The 25,522-nt window shown below is 39.4% G+C and overlaps 1 protein-coding gene across 3 annotated transcripts in view; it reads right to left on the bottom strand.

Annotated features, from left to right (window-relative positions):
• The window catches only part of LOC139948994 (uncharacterized), a 210,612-nt gene extending 191,948 nt beyond the window's left edge, over positions 1-18,664 (bottom strand). For all 3 annotated transcript variants that reach the window (XM_071947379.1, XM_071947381.1, XM_071947380.1), the window contains exons 1-10: positions 18,519-18,664; positions 16,846-16,995; positions 9,642-9,715; positions 8,913-9,002; positions 8,191-8,268; positions 6,105-6,291; positions 4,857-4,996; positions 3,346-3,816; positions 2,077-2,202; positions 95-203 (exon numbers count right to left, since the gene is read on the bottom strand). In XM_071947379.1, coding sequence (XP_071803480.1) covers positions 95-203; positions 2,077-2,202; positions 3,346-3,816; positions 4,857-4,996; positions 6,105-6,291; positions 8,191-8,268; positions 8,913-9,002; positions 9,642-9,715; positions 16,846-16,995; positions 18,519-18,577 — 1,484 coding nt within the window. In that variant the 5' untranslated portion in view covers positions 18,578-18,664. The remainder of the gene's footprint in view (positions 1-94; positions 204-2,076; positions 2,203-3,345; positions 3,817-4,856; positions 4,997-6,104; positions 6,292-8,190; positions 8,269-8,912; positions 9,003-9,641; positions 9,716-16,845; positions 16,996-18,518) is intronic.
• Between the last annotated feature and the right edge of the window lie 6,858 nt (positions 18,665-25,522).

The following is a 25,522-nucleotide window of genomic DNA, read 5'->3' as shown; positions in this document are numbered from 1 at the left end:
TTGCTCAGCATAGCTTGGCTGATCAAAAAGTTTAAATTTCATCCAAGTATTGTTCCCAGACTTCTCAGAAATCTTCCTATAGTTTTCAACCTACCAGTCAAAGCAGTTATCCGCCATCAAAGCACCAGACGGGGAGTATTTGCCAGCTTGAAGACACGGGCAGCTCTCCTTAGCGACGCACACATCTCCGTTCAGAAAGGTGCCTGAAGTTAAATAAATTGTAAATGATTATTACATAACCTTCTTGTTTTATTGAACTGTGAACTGTAACCTTTGACCGATCTTTAGCTATTTGGGGTGTCGTGGCCGAGGGGTGTCGTGGTCGAGCGGTTAAGAGCACCGAATTCAAGCTCTGCTGATTCTATTCAGCTGAGTGTGGGTTCGAATCCTGGTCGTGAGACTTATCCCTGTACAAGACACTTAACCATTATTGCTTCTCTCCACCCAGGGGTGAATGAGGACATGTGAGGGCAGAGATGGTTCTTGTGATTGATTTAGCCGAGTAGCGCATTTGTTGCACGAGGCTGTATACTTCCCAGGGAGCTGAGATGGTTTAAGGAGTGAATTAAGGCCCAGTGACCAGGGGTAATAATTTGAAGCGCTTTGAGACACCCGTTCGGGAGTGAAAAAGCGCTATATACAAACTCAAATATTATTATTATTATTTTCATGAACAATTATGACAATAGACCCTAGGCAAAACATACACCCAACGCACATACACCCAACGCACATACATGCCTACTCCCGTCCGCCATTTTGTCAAAATGTGAACAAAAGGAATAGAATACCCCAAAAAGGTAGAAATGGTAGATGCGCATTGTTCAAAGGTGCGTAAAACACATGTGTACCATCCTTTTGTGCACGTTTTTAACACCCGAAATGGCGTACAGGAGACATACAGGTATGTGCACTGTGTGTTTTGCATAGGGTCTATTATGAGGTTTGCATGCCCTCAGTCGCCCATTTCTTGAGGTGTGGTCAGAATTAACTATAATAATAATATTTAAAATTTATATTGCGCCCCTTACATACAAAATGATCAAAGGCGCAGAACACATAATTAAAAAGTACAGAGTGGAAGAAAAGGACAAAGAAAAAAGACTGGTCACTAGGCCAGTGCCCAAAACAGAAGTATGGGGATACATCTGTCATGCCAACAGAGAGCTAATAGTTGCCTATTACATTTACATAGGCCTATCTCTGCTGGCATCGGTAATGTTTTGACCTTTTCAGGAGACAGATGCCTCTAACCTTATCTATGCTAAAATTCTAAACTAACTGGCAAGGTGACCATAGAAGATTACACACTAAAAAGCGGTTTTAAAAAGGTGGGTTTTTATATTACAGGCCTAGCCTGAACATCTGACATCTTAATTTGAGTCTTGTGAATAATGCCAGATGAACCTTTGACCTCATATCCATTTCACATGGAGATTCGCAGTCAATGAACACATACACGTACACATTATTGCAATGTGAATAAAACAACAATATGATGTACAACAAATTTAATAGATCGAAAGTGGAGGCTGACAAATATCATCACCTCGGACCAATCAGAGCTACACGCAACGTCACTGCACATTTATTCAATAAAGTATCCGATGAAATCAGCTTGGGCGATATCACGATATTGTCCAATATTGCGATACTAATTTGGAAGCGATTTCGAAATCGGATTGATTTGGCTTTAATCGAAATATCGATATATCGCGATATATCGCGATATCGATTAAGTATCGCAATATCGCGATGTATTTCTCAGCTGAGACATCTTGCACCCCATAGCTTTGGAGTAAAACCAGAAGAATAGGTCATTAGAACACCTCTCTTATGCAATGACTGTCTCTTCTACAGCTTTCACTGGGAGTTTGAAGACTGATGATGTCAAATTTAATTAACCGCGATTATACCGAATATCGCGATATATTGTACACGATATATCGTGAATAAAACAAATCTATATCGCCCAAGCTTATTGAACAGTTCCAAAAACAAAAAGGTATACTTTGCCATTCATTGTTATCTAAACAAGTATGAACTAAAAATGGTGTATGTCGTGAATCTACATACCTGGTTCGCATTGGCAACCACGGACGCATGGCTCTCTGCATTCTGTACCGTAGAAGTGATTTTCACAGGTCGTTGGGCAGGCCGGTGCACACTCTGAGTATACCTTACCAGTATCACAGGTACCAGCTGCGGAATCAAAAAGAAAATATAAAATAAATTATAGCCACTAGCTACCGGTCAATTTCAGTAGTCTAGTTGGTAAGATACTGCTCTAGAAATGCAAAGGTCACGGGTTTGAATCCCACCCGAGTAATATGCCTGTGATTTTTTTTTTCACAGGGCTTGGGACAGTACTGAGTATACAGTGCTAACTCACAGTCTCTAATACACAGAGTTCTCCAGGACAAATGATAACTGGCTACGTCACAAAGGTGTAGCATTCAGACGAGCATACAACTGACGAGCATTTAAATCTTTATGTAGAACGTCGAGTAAGTTAGTCTCTCAGGTATCCCAAGCCAACTTAAATAAACAATGTTTTGAAAATATAAAATATAACATATTTTTAAAGGGAAGGTACACGTTTGGTATATTAACTTAAAAACTGACTTAGCAACGAGCATTGGGGAGCTTTTGGTAGTATAAAACATTGTGGGAAACGACTCCCTCTGAAGTAACATAGTTTTGAGAAAGAGGCAATTTCTCACTAAAATAATAAAAGACTTCTAGCTAGAAGTCTTTTATTCCTATCTGAAAGCACACAAATTCGTCCAACAAGGGTGTTTTTTCTTTCATCATTATCTTGCATATTGGATAACCGGTTGAGCCCAAGTTTTCACAAGTTTGTTAATTTATGCATATGTTGAGATACACCAAGTGAGAACACTGGTCTTTGACGATTAACAAACATATGAGTGCCTTTAAAGCCATTGGACCCTTTCGGTTCAGAAAAAAAAATAAAAGTTCACAGATTTACAAATAACTTACACGGTTTACAGAAGACAATGGTGAAAGACTTCTCTTGAAATATTATTCCATGAAATGCTTTACTTTTTGAGAAAACAGCAAAACAATATAAATTCTCGTTAACGAGAATTACGGATTTATTTTAAACACATGTCATGACACGGCGAAACGCGCGAAAACAAGGGTGGGTTTTTCCGTTGTTTTCTCCCGACTCTGATGACCGATTAAGCCTAAATTTTCACAGGTTTGTTATTTGATATAGAAGTTGTGGTACACAAAGTGTGGGCCTTGGACAACACTGTTTACCGAAAGGATCCAATGGCTTTAAGGAGTAAAACACCGCACAAAGTGGTGTAAACTTACGGCAGAAACTGCTTGATCTCCATTCTACAAATAGGTCTGGGTTTTTGCGAATGCAGGCTTTGGAGTATTCAGCATATATAGTGCATATGTCAAAGTTCAACCCTTGCAATGACATGGAAAACCAGCAGGAGCTGATGAACGGTTCAACTTCGACCTCTTTTCGACAGCCGCGGAAAAAGCTCTCCGTTGCAAATCTTCCACAGGCATCCCGGACTTTTTGTTGTTGGAGTACGTCAAGTGCATCGTATGGGTCGTGAGAGTCTTTGCTCGGGGCAGAGCAGTTGGATCCGAGGAATTCGTTATTCTTGACGAATTCTGCAACTGGCTTATCGGCCAGGTCGTTGGTGGCATTGAGATCGTTGTTACCGCAAAGTCCGTGCACTTCAAAGTTATACGCCCCCTTGGTAGATGCAAAGATCTTGCCTAAGGTTACCGTTACGCTGTTGTCACCGTCAAAGAAGACTCGTGTATCTGAAGAATTAAACAATTGAATGATGATAAATTATGAAAATTGTTGTTCACGACTCTTTCCTACGTTTGTCATAAAAAGCTACCAAAGGAATTTATTGTAGAAAATGTTAACAACAAGTTTCGCTCTGTGGCATTTAATAAAAACAAAATTTAACAACAATTTTAATATATGATTTGAGGCTTTGCACGGCAGGTTCATCAATGTGTATTTGGTTTGTGGTATCATCATAGTGTATCTACTTGCTAAGCAGATAGTGTTCTTTAAAACTTGACTTGCTTCATATTCTACTACCGCGGAGTAGATTTTCGGGACGCAGGAGTTTTTTCTACTACCATTGAGAAGATTTTCAGACTTTGAGAGACTTCTCAGTTCTGAAAAAAACTGTCCTGCTCAATAACTTTTACCTTTGCAAAGCAGAAATTAGCCGGGACTACAGGTTTTGCTTAGTTGATCGAGACTTCTCATTACTACTGGTAAATGGTGTCAATGTTTTAACTACAATCTCAGGCATATCTCCATGGGCCCCCGAACCACAGCCCCAATGCCCCCATCAATGTTGGCTCTCCTTGCGCGGTCTTCGGAGCTCCCATCAACATTGAGCGTGGTAGCGGTGGGGCGGGGGAATGAATGTTTATTGTCACGGGGCAGAGAACGTTAATGTTCCGGGGAAGTGGACAGGGAATGTTTATTGGAAAAATGCGAATGGGTGGCCCAAGCATTTTGGACGGGATTGTATCTTGCTCTAGTCATCGACAAGAGACAGCCAACGATTTCACAAAGAGTTAGGACTCGTCTTATCTCAAGTTAGGACGAGTAACTCTTCCTAACTTAGGACTAATCTTAAGGTCTGCATGCTACATGTACAGTGCAGGGTTGGGACTCGTCCTAAGTCCTGAGATTAGTGTTAAGTTAGTAAGTATAGGAAGAGTTTTGTGAAATCGACGGCTGCATTCCTATTGACAATTGTTTCACCCTTTGGTATTATCTTCTTAAAAAACCAAAACAACAACAATTTTCCGTAGTTGTCTCCTACTCTTACCGTCCTTTGCTTGGAAGACTGTGTCTATACCACGGTTGAATATCTTGACACCGAGATAGTTGTCATAAGGCGTGTTTACTACTCTCTGATTGTAGAGCACGACACCACCCGGTAGGAGTTCAACCATGTTTAATGACGTTCTAAGAGTCCGAGTAAGGCATGGACAAAAGAGAAAGGCAAAGATTAAAATCGATATAGCATAGATCGTTCTTTCATTAACAATAAACAAAAATTTTTACATTTAATACTAAATTAAAGGCACTACTTTGGGAAATTTCTCAAAATAACTGTTTAGCATAAAAACTTAATTGGTAACGAGCAATGGAGAGCTGTTGATAGTATTAAACATTGTGAGAAATGGCTCCCTCTGAAGTGACGTAGTTTTCGAGAAAGAAGTAATTCTCTAGCAACTTTGGCGACCAATTGAGTTCATATTTCACAGGTTTGTTATTTTGTGCATATGTTGAAATACACAAAGTGAGAACGCACACTCAACACGGATCAAAATTTAACCAGGAGGTGTTCACACTACGGCTTTCGATCCGTGTTGGAATCTTCGACACAGATAGAGATTTATCAACCCACCTCCCAGGCAGGGTTGGTTTCGACACGGATAAAGCGCCATATCCGGATCGACACCGTGTTGAAAAGTTGTAATGTGAAAAGGTCAGTGCACATTATCCGGATCGTACACGTGTCCAACACAGAGATTTCTTTGTAGTGTGAAAAGGCCTATAGACTGAAGGAGCTCGATTCAAAAGAGGACACTCTCAGAATAAATTGTTACATAAATTCCAGAGTGTATGACCTGGAATGTATGTCAAAATGACGCAGAATTGGTTGCAGAATCCGAGTTAGAATTCACTCAGCCTTGCCTGGAAACCTAAAACCTGTTTATGCAATCAATTTTTTGGAAATTTGATGATGGAATCCTGTACCACACGAAATGAGAACCCCAACAACAAGCATATCACGAAAAATATGCAACCCCGGAAACGAAATTAAGCACTCATCATAAAGTGCTCTAAAAACCAGCTGTCGATTTCACAAATAGTTAGGACTCGTCTTATCTCGAGTTAAGACTTACTTAGGATAAATCTTAAGGTCTGCATGCTACAGTGCAGGGTTGGGACTAGTCCTAAGTCCTAAGATTAATCTTAAGTTAGGAAGAGTTTTGTGAAATCGACGGCAGTGGTGCTAACGAAAAGAAAAGTTCAAAAAGAAAAACGCGCCATCTGCTGTACTTACGAAATATTAACCGCACTCCTGCAGACACCACCATGACATTCGTATCTTGGGATAATGTCGACAGTAAGTTTGACTTCCTCGTCGATGTCCCCAATCAGCATGTATCGACACTGGAGTGGGTGGTTGTAATTCAAGCCGTCAAAAGTTCTGATCGAACCGCCACAGCAGAACGTACAGGTTGGTTCATCTATCATAAAATGAATGGCAATAAAAACACTTGGTTAGAAGCCTACAGTAACTTTAAAGGCAGTGGACACTATTGGTAATTACTCAATAATTATTGGCATAAAACCTTTCTTGGTGACGAGTAGTGGGGAGAGGTTAATGGTATAAAACATTGTGAGAAACAGCTCCCTCTGAAGTAACGTAGTTTTTGAGAAAGAAGTAATTTTCCAGGGATTTAGAGACCTCAGATTAAGAACTTGAGGTCTCGAAATCAACCATCTAAACGCACACAACTTCGAGTGACAAGGGTGTTTTTTCTTTCTTTATTATCTCGCAAGTTCTATGACCGATTGAGCTCAAATTTTCACAGGTTTGTTATTTTATGCATATGTTCAGATACACCAGCTGTGAAGGCGAGTCTTTGACAATTACCAATAGTGTCCACTGCCTTTAAAGGGAAGGTACATGTTTGGTAATTACTAAAAACAGATTTCAACTTAAAAACTGACTTGGTAACAAGCATTGGAGAGCTGTTGATAGTATAAAACGTTGTGGGAAACAACTCCCTCTGAAGTAACGTAGTTTTTGAGAAAGAGGTAATTTCTCACTAAAATAATAAAAGACTTCTGCTAGAAGTCTTTCATTCCTATCTGAAAGCACACAAATTCGTCCCACAAGGTTTTTTTTCTTTCATCTTTTTCTCGCAATTTCGATGACCAATTGAGCCCAAACTTTCACAGGTTTGTTATTTTATGGTTATAACGGGATACACCATGTGAGAAGACTGGTCTTTGACAATTACCAAACGTGTACCTTCCCTTTAAATAGTATGAAGCATTACGATAGTTATTTCATTTGAAGGTAATGTGGTTAAAGGCATGGACACTTTTGGTAATTACTCAAAATAATTTTTTGCATAAAAACTTTCCTTGTAACGAGCAATGGAGTGCTTTTGATAGTATAGACCATTGTGAGAAACGGATCCCTCTGAAGTAGCATAGTTTTTGAGAAAGAAGAAATTTCTCAATAAAATATTTCGATTGATTTCAAGACCTCTTCCGTGAGGTCTTAAAATCAGACATGAAAGCACACAACAATATGTGACAAGGGTGTTTTTTCTTCCAATCCAAGTTAGAATTCAGTCAGCCTTACCTGGCAACCTAAAACCTGTTTATGCAATTAAATTGTGTGACAACATTGTGTGACAAGGGTGTTTTTTCTTCCATTATTATCTCACAACTTCGCATCCAATTGGGTTCAACATTTCACAGACTTGTTATTTTATGCATTATATGTTGAGATACACCTAGTGAGAAGACTGGTCTTTAACAATTTTACTGAAACAGGTTTGTTATTTTATGCATATGTTGAGATACACCAAGTGAAAAGACTGGTCTTTAAACAGCTACCTGGTAACTGAGCGGAACGTTTTCAACAGAAATGGTATTCTTACTTGTTTAATGCACTTGTTCACCATTTTAATGTAATTTTGATATGTGTACACTTCTGAACTTCTCGTATTTATCGATTAAAAAACCAGGCCCCTACCTAAAGGTTTTTTGAAAAACTAAAAACACTTCTGCCGTTGAGAGCGGGCGCCAAAGGACAATGCCGCTGACGTCATTTGTGGGAGTTTGCTTTGTTATACATCCACGCTGCAACAAAGCGGCTTTATCTACTTATGACGTTTTTGAGAGTGATTACGTAACGGGGCTTTTCGCAAATCTCGCAGAAAAGCTCTGGACAAGGGCATACAAAATGATTATTTTTTACACAATTGAAACCTATTTATAATCATATGACTCGATTTCCTTATTCATCGAAAACATTTTAAGTGGAATTCAGCAAAGTTCACGACTTGACATTTTCGTTCAAGCAGGTCTTTAACAATATAAAGGTGCTATAGTAAGACATCACTTACCATACTTCAGCTTGTCCTCAAATGGTTGCAAGGAAGGAGCGAAGACATCTTGCGATTTGTCTCTTTTCTCAACCTCCACTATAATGATTACAATCAAACACAAACATTATTACAACAATGACTCACTGTTTTGTCTTCTTTTCCTCTTTGAGGGTAAGGTATTGTTTCCGCAATGCACAATTTCTTCGTAAATATTTCTTACTGTTTGTTAGTAAAGCAATGCTAGCGGCCTAATGTGTCAAACCTTGTATAGTCTTTCTCAGGGGCTAGATGGTCTGATGTTACGACCCTAGCACGGCAGTTATTAAAAGGGACACGTTGCCTTGAATCGGGCAAGTTGGTCTGTGCCTTAGAAATCGTTTGTTATGAAATGCATACGGTTGGAAAGATTTTTAAAGTAGAATATAATGATCCACACAAAAATGCCTCCAAATTGCACAGTTTTTCTTATACGTCATTTTTGACTAAAGCTAATCGTGTTCATTCGCAAAAAAAAAAAAGGAAACCACGCAATTTCGAGGCATATTTGTGTTGATATTCTACTTTTAAAACATCTATCCAACCATATGCATTTACAAACGATTTAAGGCACTGTGTCCCTTTAAGGCAAGTGGTCTGAGGTCTCGACCGTAGTAAAGTTTTTCTCAATGCAGCTCTGTGGAATTGGGCACACGGAATATCATGTAGCTTTAACCTGTTGGGTAAAAGGAAAAGTAACTTACATTTGGACTGCTCGGCAATCATCACACAGGCATTGTCCTCTAAGTGACATTCCATGCCTTCTGAAAATTTACACCAAGCACTGCAGAAAGCTACAAATGATAAAAAAATGCATAAAATTACATTGTATCTGTCTACCAACACGCACTTCTAGCGTTGGTTTAAGCGTCTACTAAACCAAGCCACCATGTTTTTACAAAGTACAGTTCAACCTTGTTTACATCCAATTACCACCATATTTCCTATTAACACGGCCACTTATAGCCTTGTCCAAGGCACTTTACGCAAGCATCGGCCCGTTCTAAATTCATCAGGTAGTGTTGGACATGTATTTGCACAAACTGGGTATTTTATTCAGATTTGACTTTTGGGGTCAATGCACGTTAAACCGGTCCCCTATAAAAACCACTTTTTCAAAAATATTCATCCTAGCCCAATCAATTGAAAACATCCTCGGGTGCAAAAAATGAAAAAAAAAAAATTAAAAAAACGGCCGGAAGTTGGTGGCGAAATTTTTTCAAAGCCTGTTGCGGTTTCGTTTTTCAACACCGATGGACTAGGTTGACTAGCTAGGTTGATTTAAATTTTTCAGACACAGCTTAATTTATAGAGGGCCCACTTGTTTTTAATTAAATACAACAAACAACAATGTACTTTACTTGTTAAATACTAAATAGTTGGGTTTTTCCGGTAAAAAGTGTAATGTCATCCAAGAAAAAATAACAACTTACGTTTTTCACAGTATTTAGGGAGATCGATTTCAGCCTCTAGCATTCTTTCGTCACTGGACGGACAGCATGCCCATCTGAAGGACAAAAAATAACACATGTTTACCTTTTTATTTTTTAGTTGAATATTAATGATTGAATTTGAAATGAAAAACATTGAAAATGAAAGTGAAACATCATTTTACCAGAAATTTTAAATCTACTAGACATTATTTGATGATAGGCCCTAACAACTGACAACAAATTATATTTCTAACCATTGTTGTGAAATCAGTGGTTCGGATTTATTTGAACTATGGCCATGGTTCGAACCAACAAAATGGAAGTCATGCGAATAGTACTACTTCTGCAGTCTGGCCATTGCACTGCACCTACGCGTCCGGTTCGTCATCGTTCAGTCACCGGGAACTTCATTTCAGCTGTCGTCCACGAACGAACCTCGGTAGCATGCAGCCCACCATTCCCTGAGCTTAGAGTGGGAGAACATTCTTGTCACTGTCACTATCACTGTCATTGTGTCAGTACAGCTATGGAGGTAGACAGTGTCGTCTTCTCTTCGTGTATGGTGCCACAAGATGGTGGCTTTAGTCATGAAAAATGACAGCAGTACGTGTGCACAATGCATGCACAGCGAAACGTGGTTCGAAACTGTGGTCGAAACTGTGGTCTTCGTGTTGACATGCATAACATGTGGACTGTGTTTTTAATTATTGCGCCAACACAAAAAAATGAGGGCGCAATGCTGGTTTAACGGTGGTATTTTGTTTGCAGGTGAAAAATTAACGGTCGTGTTAAATACCGCCCTCTTGCGTGTGGACAACTGCTGCTTTATGATTGGTCTGTTACGCGTAAGTTAATAACCAAGCTTTATGATTGGTCTGTTACGCGTAAGTTAATAACCAAGCTTTATGATTGGTCTGTTGCGCGTAAGTTAATAACCAAATTAGACCAGTTGGTTATTAACTTACACGCAACAGACCAATCATAAAGCTTGGTTATTAACTTACGCGTAACAGACCAATCATAAAGCAGCAGTTGTCCACACGTAAGAGGGCGGTATTTAACACAACCGTTAATTTTTCACCTGCAAACAAAATACCACCCTTAAACCAGCATTGCGCCCTCATTGTTTTGTGTTGGTGCAATAATTTAAAACAAAGTCTACATGTCATGCATGTCAACACGAAGACCACTAAGCTAGCAGATCAGCTCAACTTCAGTTCTGGAACTTTGAATTTGTTCACAATTTCTTCACTTTTTTGGCAGAACTTTCGCCATTTTTGAGGGTACAAACTACCATCTCTTCACGAGGGAATCCCAAACTAGAATTGATCCCAAGGAAGGTAAGCAAACACTGTCACTGCGCTGCGCTCACTCGGCAGGCAGCTATCCAAATATTATGCAATTGAATAATACCTTGAAGTTCGAAGGTTTATCATTTATCGCGATTCAGAACCGCAATGCATTGTGGGTAGGCAGAGGGGTCAAAACATAGAGTTATGCATGCGCTCATGCGACCATTTTGTAAATTGACAAAACAGCATTGCACAGCTTGTGTTCACATGGCCGGTGTGTGGCCATTAATTTGCAAGTTGACAAAAACAGCATCGCGTAGCGTTATCAACACACACTCTCCCAAGTGTACTTAATAATATTCAAACGCTCATATAAAATGGTGCGCATGTCTCCTTGTGACATTGTGTGGTCCCGTCGCATTTGTATGTATGTGCAAGCAGCATCACCAGTGCGCCCTCTAGTTCTTAATCTTATAAACTAAGGGTCTTAATTAGACCACGTAACTGGGGGGGCTAGATTCCTTTTTTCGAAATTTTGAATAGCATCAGTTATTATTTGTAAATAGAATTATGTAAATACTGCAATGAGTGTATGGTAAAAGCCCGAGTGGCTTATTTGCACAAATAAACCATTTTAAAAACTGATATTAATTTAGCATGTTTCCTCATAATATGTGGGGTACAGTGTATGTGTTTTTGGACCATCTTAAAGGAACATGTGCCTTGGATCGAGTCGAGTTGGTCTTCGAAAAGTGTTTGTAACCGTTTGTTATAAAATGCATTATGGTTAGAAAGATGATTTAAAAGTAGAATACAATGATCCACACAAATTTGCCTCGAAATTGCATGGTTTTCTGTTTACTCCACGAACTAACACGGTCGGCCATTTTATGGGAGTCAAAAAATTGACTCCCATAAATGGCCGACCGTGTTGGTCGACGAGGAAAAAGGAAAACCACGCAATTTCAAGTGATACTTGTGTGGATCATTGACATCTACTTTTAAAATATCTTTCTAATATATATGCATTTTATAACAAACGGTTAAAAACGCTTTTCAAATACCAACTCGACCGATCCAAGGCAACGTGCTCCTTTAAAGTAATTCATCTCAACGCCGAGGGTAAGAAATATCAACAACAAAAACACAAGACATCTTTTTTGGCCCTCCTCGTGAACAAGATATGCAAAAGTCTTTAAAAAAAATCAAGGCTTTCTGGTTAACAATCTGACACTGATAAATTAATGTTTTACTCGTTCAGGTACAGCCAACTACATGGAACGTCACGGTGCCACTATCAACAGAGTCACTTCATCATTTGGATCATCTCCAACCTTCAAGGTAGAAAAAAGTGATGCAAGTTTTGCAGAAAGTGCTGCAAGATTTCACTTTGATCAACTACAGGAGAGACGACAATGGCAAGATAGAAGGCTGGTGGCCTTGGCTAAACTCAAACATTTAGGCCTAATGAATGCTATAAAGAGTGACTCTTTGTGAGTTTTACCCTATACTCCACAAGCGCAACTGACTGGGTAAACTGTTTAAATGATTTGGGGTTCGAACAAAGAAATATTTACTGTGATAGGATGGGACTCAAACCAATGACTTCCGGATTAACGCGCCGGCGCTCAACCAACCGAGCTATCTAACCCTATTTTGGCTGTTTCTCTCTGTTGTCAATATCTTTGTTCGGGGGTTGCTGGTCAGAAGCCAAGCAACCATTAACTGCCGTCGTATAGCCAGGGATCACACCGAAGTTACGATACCTGGGAAGGGGGGCAGCTAGGGGATCGTCAACATAGGGCTAGATAGCTCAGTTGGTAGAGCGCCGGCATGTTAACCCGGAGGTCGTTGGTTCGAGTCCCGCTCTAGTAAAATTTTTATTTGTTCACCCCAAATCATTAACAAAATTTACCCAGTCAGTTTCCTTTGTGGTGTATAATGTAAACATCTGAAATAAAAAGTCGAGTCTCCTTGTACGGTGTACGGTGTCTTAACTTGGGTGTGATCCCTGGCTGCACTGCAGTAAACGGTTGTACCCCCCCCCCCCCCCCCCCAACAAAGATATGGACAAAATAGGGAAACTGCCAGCTTAGGCCTAGATAGCTCTGTTGGTAAAGCACGGACACGTTAACCTTTGTAGAAAAACATAAGGAAATTTAGTTGTGACTCGAAGTATGACATGTTGGTTTGTTACTGCGAAACAACCAAAGAAACAATGAGTTTGTTAAAACTAAAAGTGAAAAGTCGATAGGGTTTATTGAGCACAGTGAAGTTACCTGGGCCCATTTTCATGGCTCTGCTTACCGTAAGCACAGAATCGCTGCTTACGGAAGCAGGGAATTCTGTGCTTACGGCAAGCGTATTTCACGGGTAAGCGGCGAATTTTGGGTTCTGCGCGTGCGTACTCCGCGTTACTAGGCATTCTACGCTTACAAGGCTATCGCAGAAATTCGGCGCTAGCATGTAAGCGGGGAATCGTGATCGTAAGCGCAGAATTCGGCGGATAAGCAGAGCCATGAAATTGGGCCGTGTTTAACACCATGACCCGCTTTAAACTTGAGCTGGTTTCAAGTTTGCACCCAACAGATGTACTCAAAGGAATCCACGGTATCAACAATTGGAAAAGTAATATTGATTGTTGGTGTTAGTGCAAGAGACTAGTGTTTGCACTCTACAAATGCATAATGATTGATTGATTGATTGATTGCTGTAAAAGGAATGGCACCAATAGTTTAACGTCAGGGCCCAATTTCATAGCTCTGCTTAGCGGCCGATTTTGTGCTTACTGTGCAATTTCTATTTCATAGCGCTGCTAACTGTAGGCACACGAAAAGGCATGCTAACCTTCCGGTGCTTACCACACAAAAATAAATGACGTCACAATGCAAATCCATGGTAAACACGTACTATGGCCGCCAAATTTGCTTACCACTAAGCAGCGCTGTAAAATTGGGCCCTTGTCTCAAATGACATCAGTAATTTAATACTTGTTATTTCTTTTACCTGCAATCATTAGTTCATACCTTGCAAAATGTCATGTAAATGTTTTTATAACCTCTAGAGGAATTTTTCGCACAAATCTAATTTAAAATGGTCAATGCTGGAAAGATTTGTCAATCTTTTTATTCTAAATAAATAAAAAGTTTATTAAATTAACCTGTTTTCAGTGTGTTTTAAGTTTTTTTGAAGTCGGATTTTTTGCCCCAAACATTAATAAATAGATTTTTTTTGAGTGAATGGTATTTCAAAGAGTATCACCCGCTCTAACGAAAAAAAGTTAAACTTTCACTTTTAATGGTCAGGAACCATGACAAAAATTTAAAACGTTTCTTATAAAACACATAAGAATTGGTCACGTGATATATTGTCGGATCCCGACAACAACTAATTTTGAGCTCTTTATTTCACTGCTACTAATATTGTCAGACTTTTTCGAACAATGGCTCAAATGAAAGCTTGTAACTTTCTCGACCCCCATCAAAATTGGCTGAATTTTAAATCAAAATGTTTTGGTCAAATCGGCCAAAAATCTGACATAGCATCTTTAATGCTTTTATTTTAATGAGGGTCCAATATCACATGGATTTAGGACTTTGTTTAAATAAACTTATGCTTTCTCAATTTTAGTACTTGCACTGTTTTTCTCTTTGTTCACAAACATTTAATTCACGGGCACACGCTCGTCCTTTAAAAGACCAGCCATTGAGGTCTTTGATGACATCGATTCGATGCACAAGCTATAGTTGGCAGGACGAGTTGGCTCGGGTACGAGTTGGCTCGGGTACGGGTTGGCTCGGGTACGAGTTGGCTCGGGAACGAGTTGGCTCGGGTACGAGTTGGCTCGGGTACGAGTTGACTCGGGTACGAGTTGACTCGGGTACGAGTTGACTCGGGTACGAGTTGACTCGGGTACGAGTTGACTCGGGTACGAGATGACTCGGGTACGAGATGACTCGGGTACGAGATGACTCGGGTACGAGATGACCCGAATTCCATCAGAATATCAAGTATTTTCGATAACATACAATTATATTTGGGTGGGCTTTTTGGTCTCCAAGTTATTTGCCAGGCTGTAAACCCTCCGTTTTATGATGTGCCGTTTCAAATATGGCTCTGGCTTAACCTAGCTGCATCCTTCTACCTATGTTTGAAGGCCTTTAATACCTTTTTTACATAATTCTGTGACAGCGTCTAGACGAATTCGGGTTCATTCTGATGGGTGGCGCCCTCATGTGTTGCAAGCTTAACTTCTCTATGCAAATGAGAACAGGTACCCTCCCGGGATTGGCCAATCGGTGAAGAAACATTTAGCCAATATAAACAATTTGACCATTGGAGGGTGGGGAGAACTTTTTGATGGGCGCAATGTTGACCACTTGTTTTTGGTAGGATTTATTTTCAAACAAGAACGCTCGCTTTTTGGGAAATTCATACAGAACCTTTAACTGGCTGAGTTATCTTGTGACATTTCCGTTGTGTTTCTAAGGTGTGGCGGTACGTACACGGAAGTATTCTACACAAAGTGCCGGCGTCTGATCGGTCAACGGGGGGGGGGGGGGGGGGGGGTTATTACATTGTTGTTACTTGGACTTTCTAAATCCACATTCTAGTTAGGTGCACTGTGACTTCGACGACCGACCAGCTTAAGCCTGCTATGAAAGCCAGAAAAAGCCATTATACTTTGATCTCAACAAAGTCTTCGGTCTTCAATTTATGAAGCCAATTTAATAATTATTTTAAAATACAAATTTGGGGCGGATGGTTGGGTCAACAAAAATTTCGGGGGGGAATCGAAAAAAAAAATCGAAATAATTATGTTTTTTTGTTTGTTTGTTTGTTTGTTTGTTTTTGTTTTTGTTTTCATCGCCGCAGCTGACATTTTTTTAAAGACAACCGGTTGTTTTGGGTGTTTTTTCACTTCAATGTTTTACGTATGAGATCGCCCAAAATTTATCTTTTTCATTAATTAATTAATTAGGTGTTTTTTGTGTGTGTGTGTGTTTTTTTTTTATTAAAAAGGAAAGAAAAAAAGAGGCAGTCTCTGAAAATGAAGTGGGCGGCGACGCTGAACATTGGTTTAGTTTAGTTTTGTTTTGTGTCGTTCTCCCGAGATAAATCAACTCAGAATGATGACATCTTACGACGTTGGTGATAACATCATCATCATCCGGTCCATGATTTATCTCAGGGGGACTAGGCCTAAACAAACTGAAAGTCCCTTTCAGAGCCGCGTATGAATGGTTTGCGTAGTCTTGATTCAAGTCCCGTTCTCGCGCGAGAGGTCCCTAAGCATACCCGCCGCCAAAATGTAGTGGTCCCGCGTGTGGAACAGGTTGGGGAATGCAGAGCATCACAAAACAATCGTTTTCTGGCGATGGCACGGGATTGGGACTTGAGTCAAGTAAAGGCTTTACGTAATACAAATATTGACTGCTTCGAGTGCTATGGTTAAAACTATGACTCCCGAGGTGATCCCCGGAGCATTCTATTTTCCTGAGGCGAAGCCCAGGGAAAATAGAACGCTCCGGGGATAACCATTGCACGAGTGCAAGCAGTCAATATTTGTTTTATAACACCCCAAACATTTCTAAATACTGTACTATTAAGTTACAGACCTGAATGCTACAATCCACGGATGACGCGAATACAGACTGCGAAAACTTTTACTGTGCTGCATGTAGTGTCATAGATTGTAATCCGAAATGGTTACAGACAATTAATTTATCATCCTCGTACACGCAACGGACGTCTGGGTATTGCACGCCGTGTGATAGTCTTCGGACTAGCGCACGGCAAACCGATGCACTATCACAAGGCCGTCGTCTAGTAAAACTAAGACATATCAAGTGACGTGTTCTAAACCAATGAAAAGGACAATATTGGTAAGGGGTGTTATAAAAATATCTTACCGCAGAAAGTATCCTTTCGGTTTTGCTTCTTCATTGAAGATAGTGGCGAGTACTTTAGCATCTTTGGCTGCGTAGTTAATTTTCTCCTTGTACCTACAAAGGCCACCAGACGATTCTTCAGACTCTTCGTCGACGACATCGGCGCTGCATCTTGACAAGAAAAAAACAACATAAAACTCTGATTAAAGACATTGTACACTTTTGGTAATTGTCAAAGACCAGTCTTTTCACTTGGTGTATCTCAGAGTTGAAACCAACGGTTCTTTTCAGAACCATCCCAACTCATTAGAGATAGTCATTACATGGTGTTACCGCAAACATTTCCGTATCGTATCTCCACCATGCAAAGTTTCAAATCCTACGTTGGTGTATCTAAACATAACTATGTATACAGTAACAAACCTGTTAAAATTTGGGCTCAATTTGGTTGTCGAAGTTGCGAGATACTTATGAAAGAAAAAACACACTTGTCACACGAAGTTGTTTGCTTTCAGATGCTTGATTTCGAGACCTCAAATTCTAATTCTATGGTGCCGAAATCAAAATTCCATTCGTGGTAAATTACTTCTCTCTCGAAAACTACGTCACTTTAGAGTGAGCCGATTCTCGCAATATCTGATACTGTCAACCTCTCCATATTCACTCGTTACCAAGTAAGGTTTTATGCAAATAACTGTTAAGTAATTACCAATAGTGTCCTCCACTGCCTTTAAATTCTGATCAGCAGAGAGTGGGTCCGAATCCCAATATTGACACATGACATTTTTTTGGTGCTAAAAGCCATTATACACTTTCGGAACAGAAAACAAAAACAGAAAAGTTCACAGATTTACAAATAAGAAGGTTATGGTGAAAGACTTCTCTTGAAATATTAATCCATGAAATGCTTTACTTTTTGAGAAAACATTACAACAATAATCAATTCTCATTATCGAGAACTACGGATTTATTTTAAACACAAATGTCATGACACGGATATACTTGCGGAAATAAGGGTGTGTTTTCCCGTTATTTTCTCCCGACTCCGATGACCGAATGAGCCTAAATTTCCACAGGTTTGTTATTTTATATATAAAATTATAAGTTGTGATACACATAGTGTGTGCCTTGGACAGTACTGTTTAACGAAAGTGCCCAATTACTTTAAGCAACCATGATGCTTCGTCCTTCGGATTGGACGTAAAGCCGCTGGTACCGTGTTGTGTAAGGTACGTAAAATAATCAAGTGTAGGCCTACTCATTTTAGAGGACAACATTTTATTGGGGAAAAAAAAGTTCAAATCTTTTTTGAAAATTGTACCCAGTAAGTTCCCTTATTATACTTAATATTTAAACTAAAACATTTTTATTAATTTTTTACATTTTTATTGATCTTTACCAACTTATATGTTATTTATTTAATTATATAGACCTAGGCCGATCACTCAGTGTTACAATAGCTATGCCCTATCCCTAATATTATTCAGGTGGCTTGGTGGAATACCGTCACTCGGCGGAAAAAGGCGCCATTTTTGGCACAGGGCTTCCTAAAGGGTATATTAATTAATATTAGCCTATAATTATGAGCCCTTATATAGGAAGCACATACAAAATTGAAAAATGTCAATTCTAAAAAATACTTAGGGAGAAGTAATCTGTGAAAAAATAACGAAAAACACTGGAAATGGTTTTACCTGTTTGTCCATGCGACGAGTAGGGCCAAAGCAAGCCACAGTAAACTGTTGCGTGCCATGATGACACTTACACAGTTTCTGCTTTGGGTGTTATTTTTGAAGGTGTTCTTTCTGTTCAGGCAGCCAGTGGTTAAAAATGAACACCAACTTCAGTACGTTCACAACGTTAAAGATAAGATCGTAAGATTTTGGTTTATATACCGTGCAGCTGCCGCCCACTGGTTTTGGTACTTGCTTCTCATTGGTCAGAGCGAACTTTCTTGAAGCGTTACAATTGGTTAACGCACAACACGTGACTTTTTGACTGGATTTGATTGGATGGAGAGAAGTGCTGAGCTTGCAGTCGAAACAGCGTGGTTTTGGTAAACAGTATTGATTTTTATAACTAGGTAAAACCAAAGAAGAGTGTTTGCTACGTCAAGTGTACAATTGAAAATCAACAAAATCGTTAAATTCGTTGACATCGGGTAGGCAAGCGTGTTGTGCCTATAGCAGTTCCTGCGTCTGTGACAACTTTATCAACAGCTGACTGCGCTGTGGCGTGCTGTAAATACGAACCAACAACTATAAAATAGACTGGGTCGATTTCACAACCTGACGTCCTAAATGGCTATTTAGGTAGGGGCCTATCCTAACTCCAGGGCCCCATTTCATAGAGCTGCTTAAAGATGATGTTGCTTAACAACTCTCTGCTATTAGCAGGATAGGCATATACCAATCAAAAATGGTACATGTGACCGGTAGTTTGGCTGGTAACCTTATCCTGGTAAGCAAAAATTGTTTGTGCTTAGCATAGTCTGTGTGCATAAGCAGCTATATTCTTATCTCCTTGTGCATACCACCAGGTCCAAAGGAGAGGTTTTCGTGTATATATTACACATAGACCCATGTCGGATTTAAATGCGAATCTCCACAAGAGGGTCACGTTAAAGAAACAAAAATAACAAACCTTTAAATTTGAGCTCGTTTGGTCAAAGAATTTGCAAGAGAATAATGAACGAAAAAAAAAACACACTTGCTGCATTAGTTTGTGTGATTTCAGATGCATAAATAAAAGGCTTCGGCTGAAGTGAGAAATTACCCTAACTCTAAAACTATTACGTTACTTCAGAGGGAGCCGTTTTACACCTTGTTTACACCACAAACAGCTCTCACTTGCTCGTAACCAAGAAAGTTTTTATGCAACAATTATTTTGAATAATTACCAATGGTGTCCAGTGCCTTTAATGTTTGCTTTGACTTTCTTTTTTCTGACTTCGTTATCCAACTGTAAAAAAAAACAGATGTTGTTTACAACCACACTTAAAAATCAAAAATCAATTTTTAATCTCGCCGCTGAAAATGTTGTGTCAACAATTTCCGGAACAAATCAGGACTTGTTGGTTTGCATTGCGCATATAGTCAATATAGCATGCCATATGTCAGTGTTTACTCAACAGTTGAGTTTCACAACATTCGACTGGTCACATCCCCTGTTGCTGTGTCCAATAACAGATGCTTTGCTTCATGCAAGAATCGGCACCTGACTAATATGCCTTCCTACCTCGGTGTCTCTATGTTTTACATTTGCCTTCATGTCTCGTCATTTGCGAGCCAACGAAGCGACAGCAGTATACGCTTTTGATCATGTAATTGAGTCTGTGTAAACGGAAGAAGAAAAACAAAGACTATGCAGTATTCTCACTTGGTGTATTCCTATACATGCATTAAATAAACAATCTGTGAAAATTTTGGGCTAAATTTGTCGAGTTGCACTCTTGCCTTATAGTTTGTACGCTGACGAATCTATAGTCGAGTGTAGATCCGTATGACTCGTAAACAAAATCTACACTTTAACCAATAGAGTGGTATAACAGAAACGTTAACTCTTGTGTAATAACAGAACCTCCAAGATATTCAAAAGGGGTAAGTAAATATAACCACGCACAAAAAAATTATACAAATTTCCATTTCCCAGAAAGAGTGGACATGTGGCAACCATCTAAAAATAACAGCTATTTTAACGAAAATACCACCATGTGGACAGGACACTAAAGGCTGAAAGTGTGGTTTCCGAATAAACATATAATAGATGTTAAATTTGCATCGGGGATAAAGAATATTAATCCCGAGTCGGGAAGGTACTGAGTATACAGTGCTAACTCACGTCGGTGTATGGGTTAAAGAAAAAAAATATATTCGCATAAACATAGTCGATGCATATTTCTGTTCACTGGTAAGGGCAAGGCCTGGAATTTACGAGTGCCACGAAGGTAATGGCCTCGGTTGCCCTGGTCTTGACCTTGCAGGTAGGAGCTTCAATTCAACTGATTGACATTAAAGGCACTGGCCACTGTTGGTAATTACTCAAAATAATTATTAGCATAAAAACCTATACTTGGTGATGAGTAATGGGGAGAGGTTAATAGTATTAAACATTGTGAGAAACGGCTCCCTCTGAAGTGACGTAGTTTTCGAGAAAGAAGTAATTTTCCACGAATTTGATTTCGAGACCTCAAGTTTAGAACTTGAGGTCTCGAAATCAAGCATTTAAAAGCACACAACTTCCTGTGACAAGGGTGTTTTTTCTTTCATAGTTATCTCGCAACTCCCACGACCAATCGAGCTCAAATTTTCACTGGTTTGTTATTTTATGCATTATGTTGAGATACACCAAGTGAGAAGACCGGTCTTTGACAATTACCAATAGTGTCCACTGCCTTTAACACTCATGAATCTAGATGAACTTTATGGCAAACACGCCTTCTCACACTCTGCTGCTGAACTTTGGAACACTCTCCCAATTAATGTCCGTAAATCTTCTTGTGTTGTTACTTTTAAGAAAAAACTTAAGGCGTATCTCTTTCCTAAATAGTAGATTCATGATTTGTTTCCTGCAAGTTTTAGTTTTTCCTTTTCTTTGTTATGCGCTTTGATCAAGTTTTGGAAAAGATTATTTATTAGTATTAACTTTTAGAGACATTTAGAGACTATCATTAGGCCTACATCGTACGTGTTACCTCAAACCTTACTTTGTCGTATTTCCTCCAGGGCAGTTTCAAATCCTGCTCAACAATGACTTGCACACCTGTTGGAGATGGTACAAGTGACCCGGTATAATTAGTAATAATAACTTATTGATTTATTGTGCGCCCAATCCATTGTACGCAGGCGCATACTTAAAATAGCCAACAACAATTTAAAAAATATTGTAATAAGCAACAACAGCAAAAATACATTCATTAAAAAGCTATTAAAAAAAAAAATAATAATAATAATTCAGCAAGTTATTTTGTTTCTGTAAGCATAAAATAATAATTATTTGGTAATAATAACTTATTGACTTATTGTGCGCCCAATCCATTGTACGCAGGTGCATACTTAAAATAGCCAACAACAATTAACAAAATATTTTAATAAGCAACAACAGCAAAAACACATTCATTAAAAAGCTATTTAAAAAAAATAATAATAACAATTCAGCAAGTTATTTTGTTTCTGTAAGCATAAAATAATAATTATTTGGTTTTGCCAATTTTGTTCTTAAAAAGGTTAAGTATACCTTTGGTTTCTGGAACCACTCAAGGTATTTTGCGAAACATTTCCTTTCGAAGTACTTCGGTTATGAAAAAATAAACACTTTTTATCCCCGTCTTAGAAACAAAACGCTAGGTATTTTTCCTGCAATGTATGTGGATCTATGATTCAAAGTATAAGACCTACAGCACCGTGTTATGGTTTACAAGGTGCTGTGGCGCAATATGCTGCCAATCAAACCATAGAGAAAGGACAACTGTTGTCCTTTCCTATGATCAAACCAGGAACACCGGGGCGAACCCCTTCCTCTTTTCGTTCATTCGATGAAGTGCACTGGGTTGTTAAACGTGTGTTTACATAGTATTGAACTTCTTGAAGTCAAGACGGTAATTGTTAAGCGCGGTGTGTAGTTACAGCGCGGCGTAGCTACGGGGACGATACACACACCCTCGATCCCAGTATGTGTGTGTGAGTCAGTCGCAATTCGCGCTACCTACGACTGTTGCATGTGTAACATCGCACTGTGACTGTTGCATGAACGGCAGACAAATAGGCAGCGCCTAACGACTTGTCATCAAGTCTAGTGTTTACATAACACTCAAAACCAACGGCTTTACATCACAAAAAAAGGACAAAGTTGGTTAAAGTGTTTTTGCTAAAATTTGCTTTTTGCTCACGACAGGGACTTGAACAAGAAATACCAGAGGGTGAGTTCGGAGCTCTTAACCGCTCGGCCATGACACGCCATGCTCTGTAATTTTGCAATACTATACGGTGCGTTCGTTTAGCTTCCCTGGGTCTACCCCGGTGCGTAGCGTTTTGTTTTTCCACGACGAACGTCGCACACGTTCGTCCTGGATAAAAAAAACGCCACACGTCGGGGTCGACCCAGGGAAGCTAAACGAACGCACCCACTGTATTAAATTTGTATTTAGATGATTCATTTAAAGGCAGTGGACAATATTGGTAATTACTCAAAATAATTTTTTGCATAAAACCTTTCTTGGTGACGAGTAATGGGGAGAGGTTGATGGTATAAAACATTGTGAGAAACGGCTCCCTCTGAAGTGCCATAGTTTTCGAGAAAGAAGTATTTTTCACGAATTTGATTTCGAGACCTCAGATTTAGAATTTGTTTTGCAGCATTATCTCGCAACTTCGGTGACCGATTGAGCTCAAATTTACACAGGTTTGTTATTTTAGGCATTTGGTGAGATACACCAACTGTGAAGGCTATTTGAAAATTACCATCGTGTCCACTGCTTTTAATCGCAATTATCCCGAAACAGTTATTTACATGACCACAATGGGATCATGGAAAGTCAAACATCTGTTGAACTTAAAGGGTGCATGTGCAATATCAAAATTAACTATTGATTGTACATAAATTTCCTATTTCATTTTAATTTGAAGAATATTATTATTTGGGTTAAAGCCATTATACACTTTCGGAACAGAAACAAAACGTTCACAGATTTACAAATAATTTGCAGGGTTTACAGAAGGTAATGGTGAAAGACTTCTCTTGAAATATTATTATTCCACTTCATGTATATGCTTTACTTTTTGAGAAAAATATTAAAACAGTGATATTAAAACAGTGATCAATTCGGGAGTAAAAGTCTGGTGAAAAAACAAATATTACATTTTGCTTTGTTCTCCCTGTAAAAGATTGCATTGTCCGCCCGATTCATCAAACGAATGTTGTCTGTTATAGCCGATTTTGGTTTCCTTCAGACGGTTTTGATGGGGGTTTTTTTCGCCCTTGCTACCCTCCGTTATTAGACTTTAAATAAAACTATGATTGCAAAACTTGCATGGTGTGTGTGGAAATATTATGAACTGAGTTTGCATATTTTACCTACTCACGTGGTGAAATTCAGACCAAGCATGCACTCAGTGGTGGTGTAAACAAAGATGGAACAGGGAACGTTATTATGGGTGCGTTCGTTAAGCTTCCCTGGGTGTAGCCCGCGGTGCTCACTCGGGTGAGCCCCTGACAAGAGCTAATCGAACGATCACACTAGCCCTCTCGTGGTGATGGCATGCACCTCAGGTCACCCCAAGTGGCCCACTTGTCTGAACCCCTGACCAAAGATTCGATGACGTCTCTTGTTAAAAATCTTAGGTCAGGCATCACCCATGGTTAAAATCAGAGCGTGACGCAACTTGTCAGGGTCGGGGTCATCTCAAGGGAAACTAAATTCGACAGAGCCTAGTCGGAGATTTTGGGGTCTGGGAACCAGACTAGTGACCCACTCCACAAGCCACTGGGGGCTGGCTGGCCCGTCAAAGCTATTCAAACGCACCGGGGCAGACCGGGGTCGAACCCTACGCTACATATTATATGTAAACGTGCATGGATGGAGACACCACATGTACTTGTATACACGTGGAGGATACTCTAGCCACGCTTGGTTAGTTCATGGATGGTTGGTTGCACCCACCCATGTGAGAAAGAAGGTAAACCACACCCATTTATACTACGAGTGGCCTCATCTTTCCTGTGGGTAAATACGCGAGAAGGGGTCAAAATGTAGCTATAATGGTCCCTAGAATGACAAGGCGCAGGTTTAAAACCGTTATACATGTTTAAAGGCAGTCACTTACTATTGGTAATTGTCACAGACTAGCCTTCACAGTTCGTGTATCTCAACATATGCATAAAATAACTAACCTGTGAAAATTTGAGCTCGATCGGTCATCGCAGTTGCGAGATAATAATGAAAGGAAAACACACCCTTGTCATACGAAGTTGTGTGCGTTTAAATGGCTGATTTCGAGACTAGTAACCCAAAATTAGCAATAATTGCAGCAAATCTGGGAAAAAATTGGAAAGAAGCTGATTTCAACTGATAATGGTAGGTATGGGTGTCAGTTACCACCAAAAAAAAGTAAGGACCAATTAGGGTTGGGGAAATCGTTTCCCCGGGGGGTAATTAAAACCCGGGGGTTAATTACCCAAACTTTACCCAAAGTATGTTGTGTTTGGTATCAAATGAAAGGAAATTTAATTTTAAACCAAGTAGGTGATGTTTATTTTGTCATTTTATCATCCTGTGAAAAGTTACACTTGATTTAAGATATGGCACTTGCTAACACAGGATCAACAAGGTTAATACACACATTCTAATGTAAAAACCTTAAAACTATTATTTTACAATACTTTGTGTCTATCAAAGTGTACCACACTGTTTGAGGGTTCAAATTAACTTGGTTCAAGACATTTTAAGTGGATACTACTGGTACTGACAAGCCAAACGTGACAGAAAGCTCATTAAAGACCATTTTTACACACATTTTGGTCAAAACGGCTTGAATGGCAGTTTCCTCTACATCGCTCAGTTATTCAGTGTCTGTAACATCAAAATGTCCGCAGCACACTCTAAATGCAAACACACATGACATGCCAGCTTTTATGCTGCTACATTTCATGGTTTGGTACTGCTTCTCCCCTTCCTTGCAGTTGCAGCAAATTGTTGTTAAAA

This window comes from Asterias amurensis, chromosome 16 (genome assembly GCF_032118995.1).
Source record: "Asterias amurensis chromosome 16, ASM3211899v1".
NCBI classification, from domain to species: domain Eukaryota; kingdom Metazoa; phylum Echinodermata; class Asteroidea; order Forcipulatida; family Asteriidae; genus Asterias; species Asterias amurensis.
This window is presented reverse-complemented; position numbering and strand designations above follow the sequence as displayed.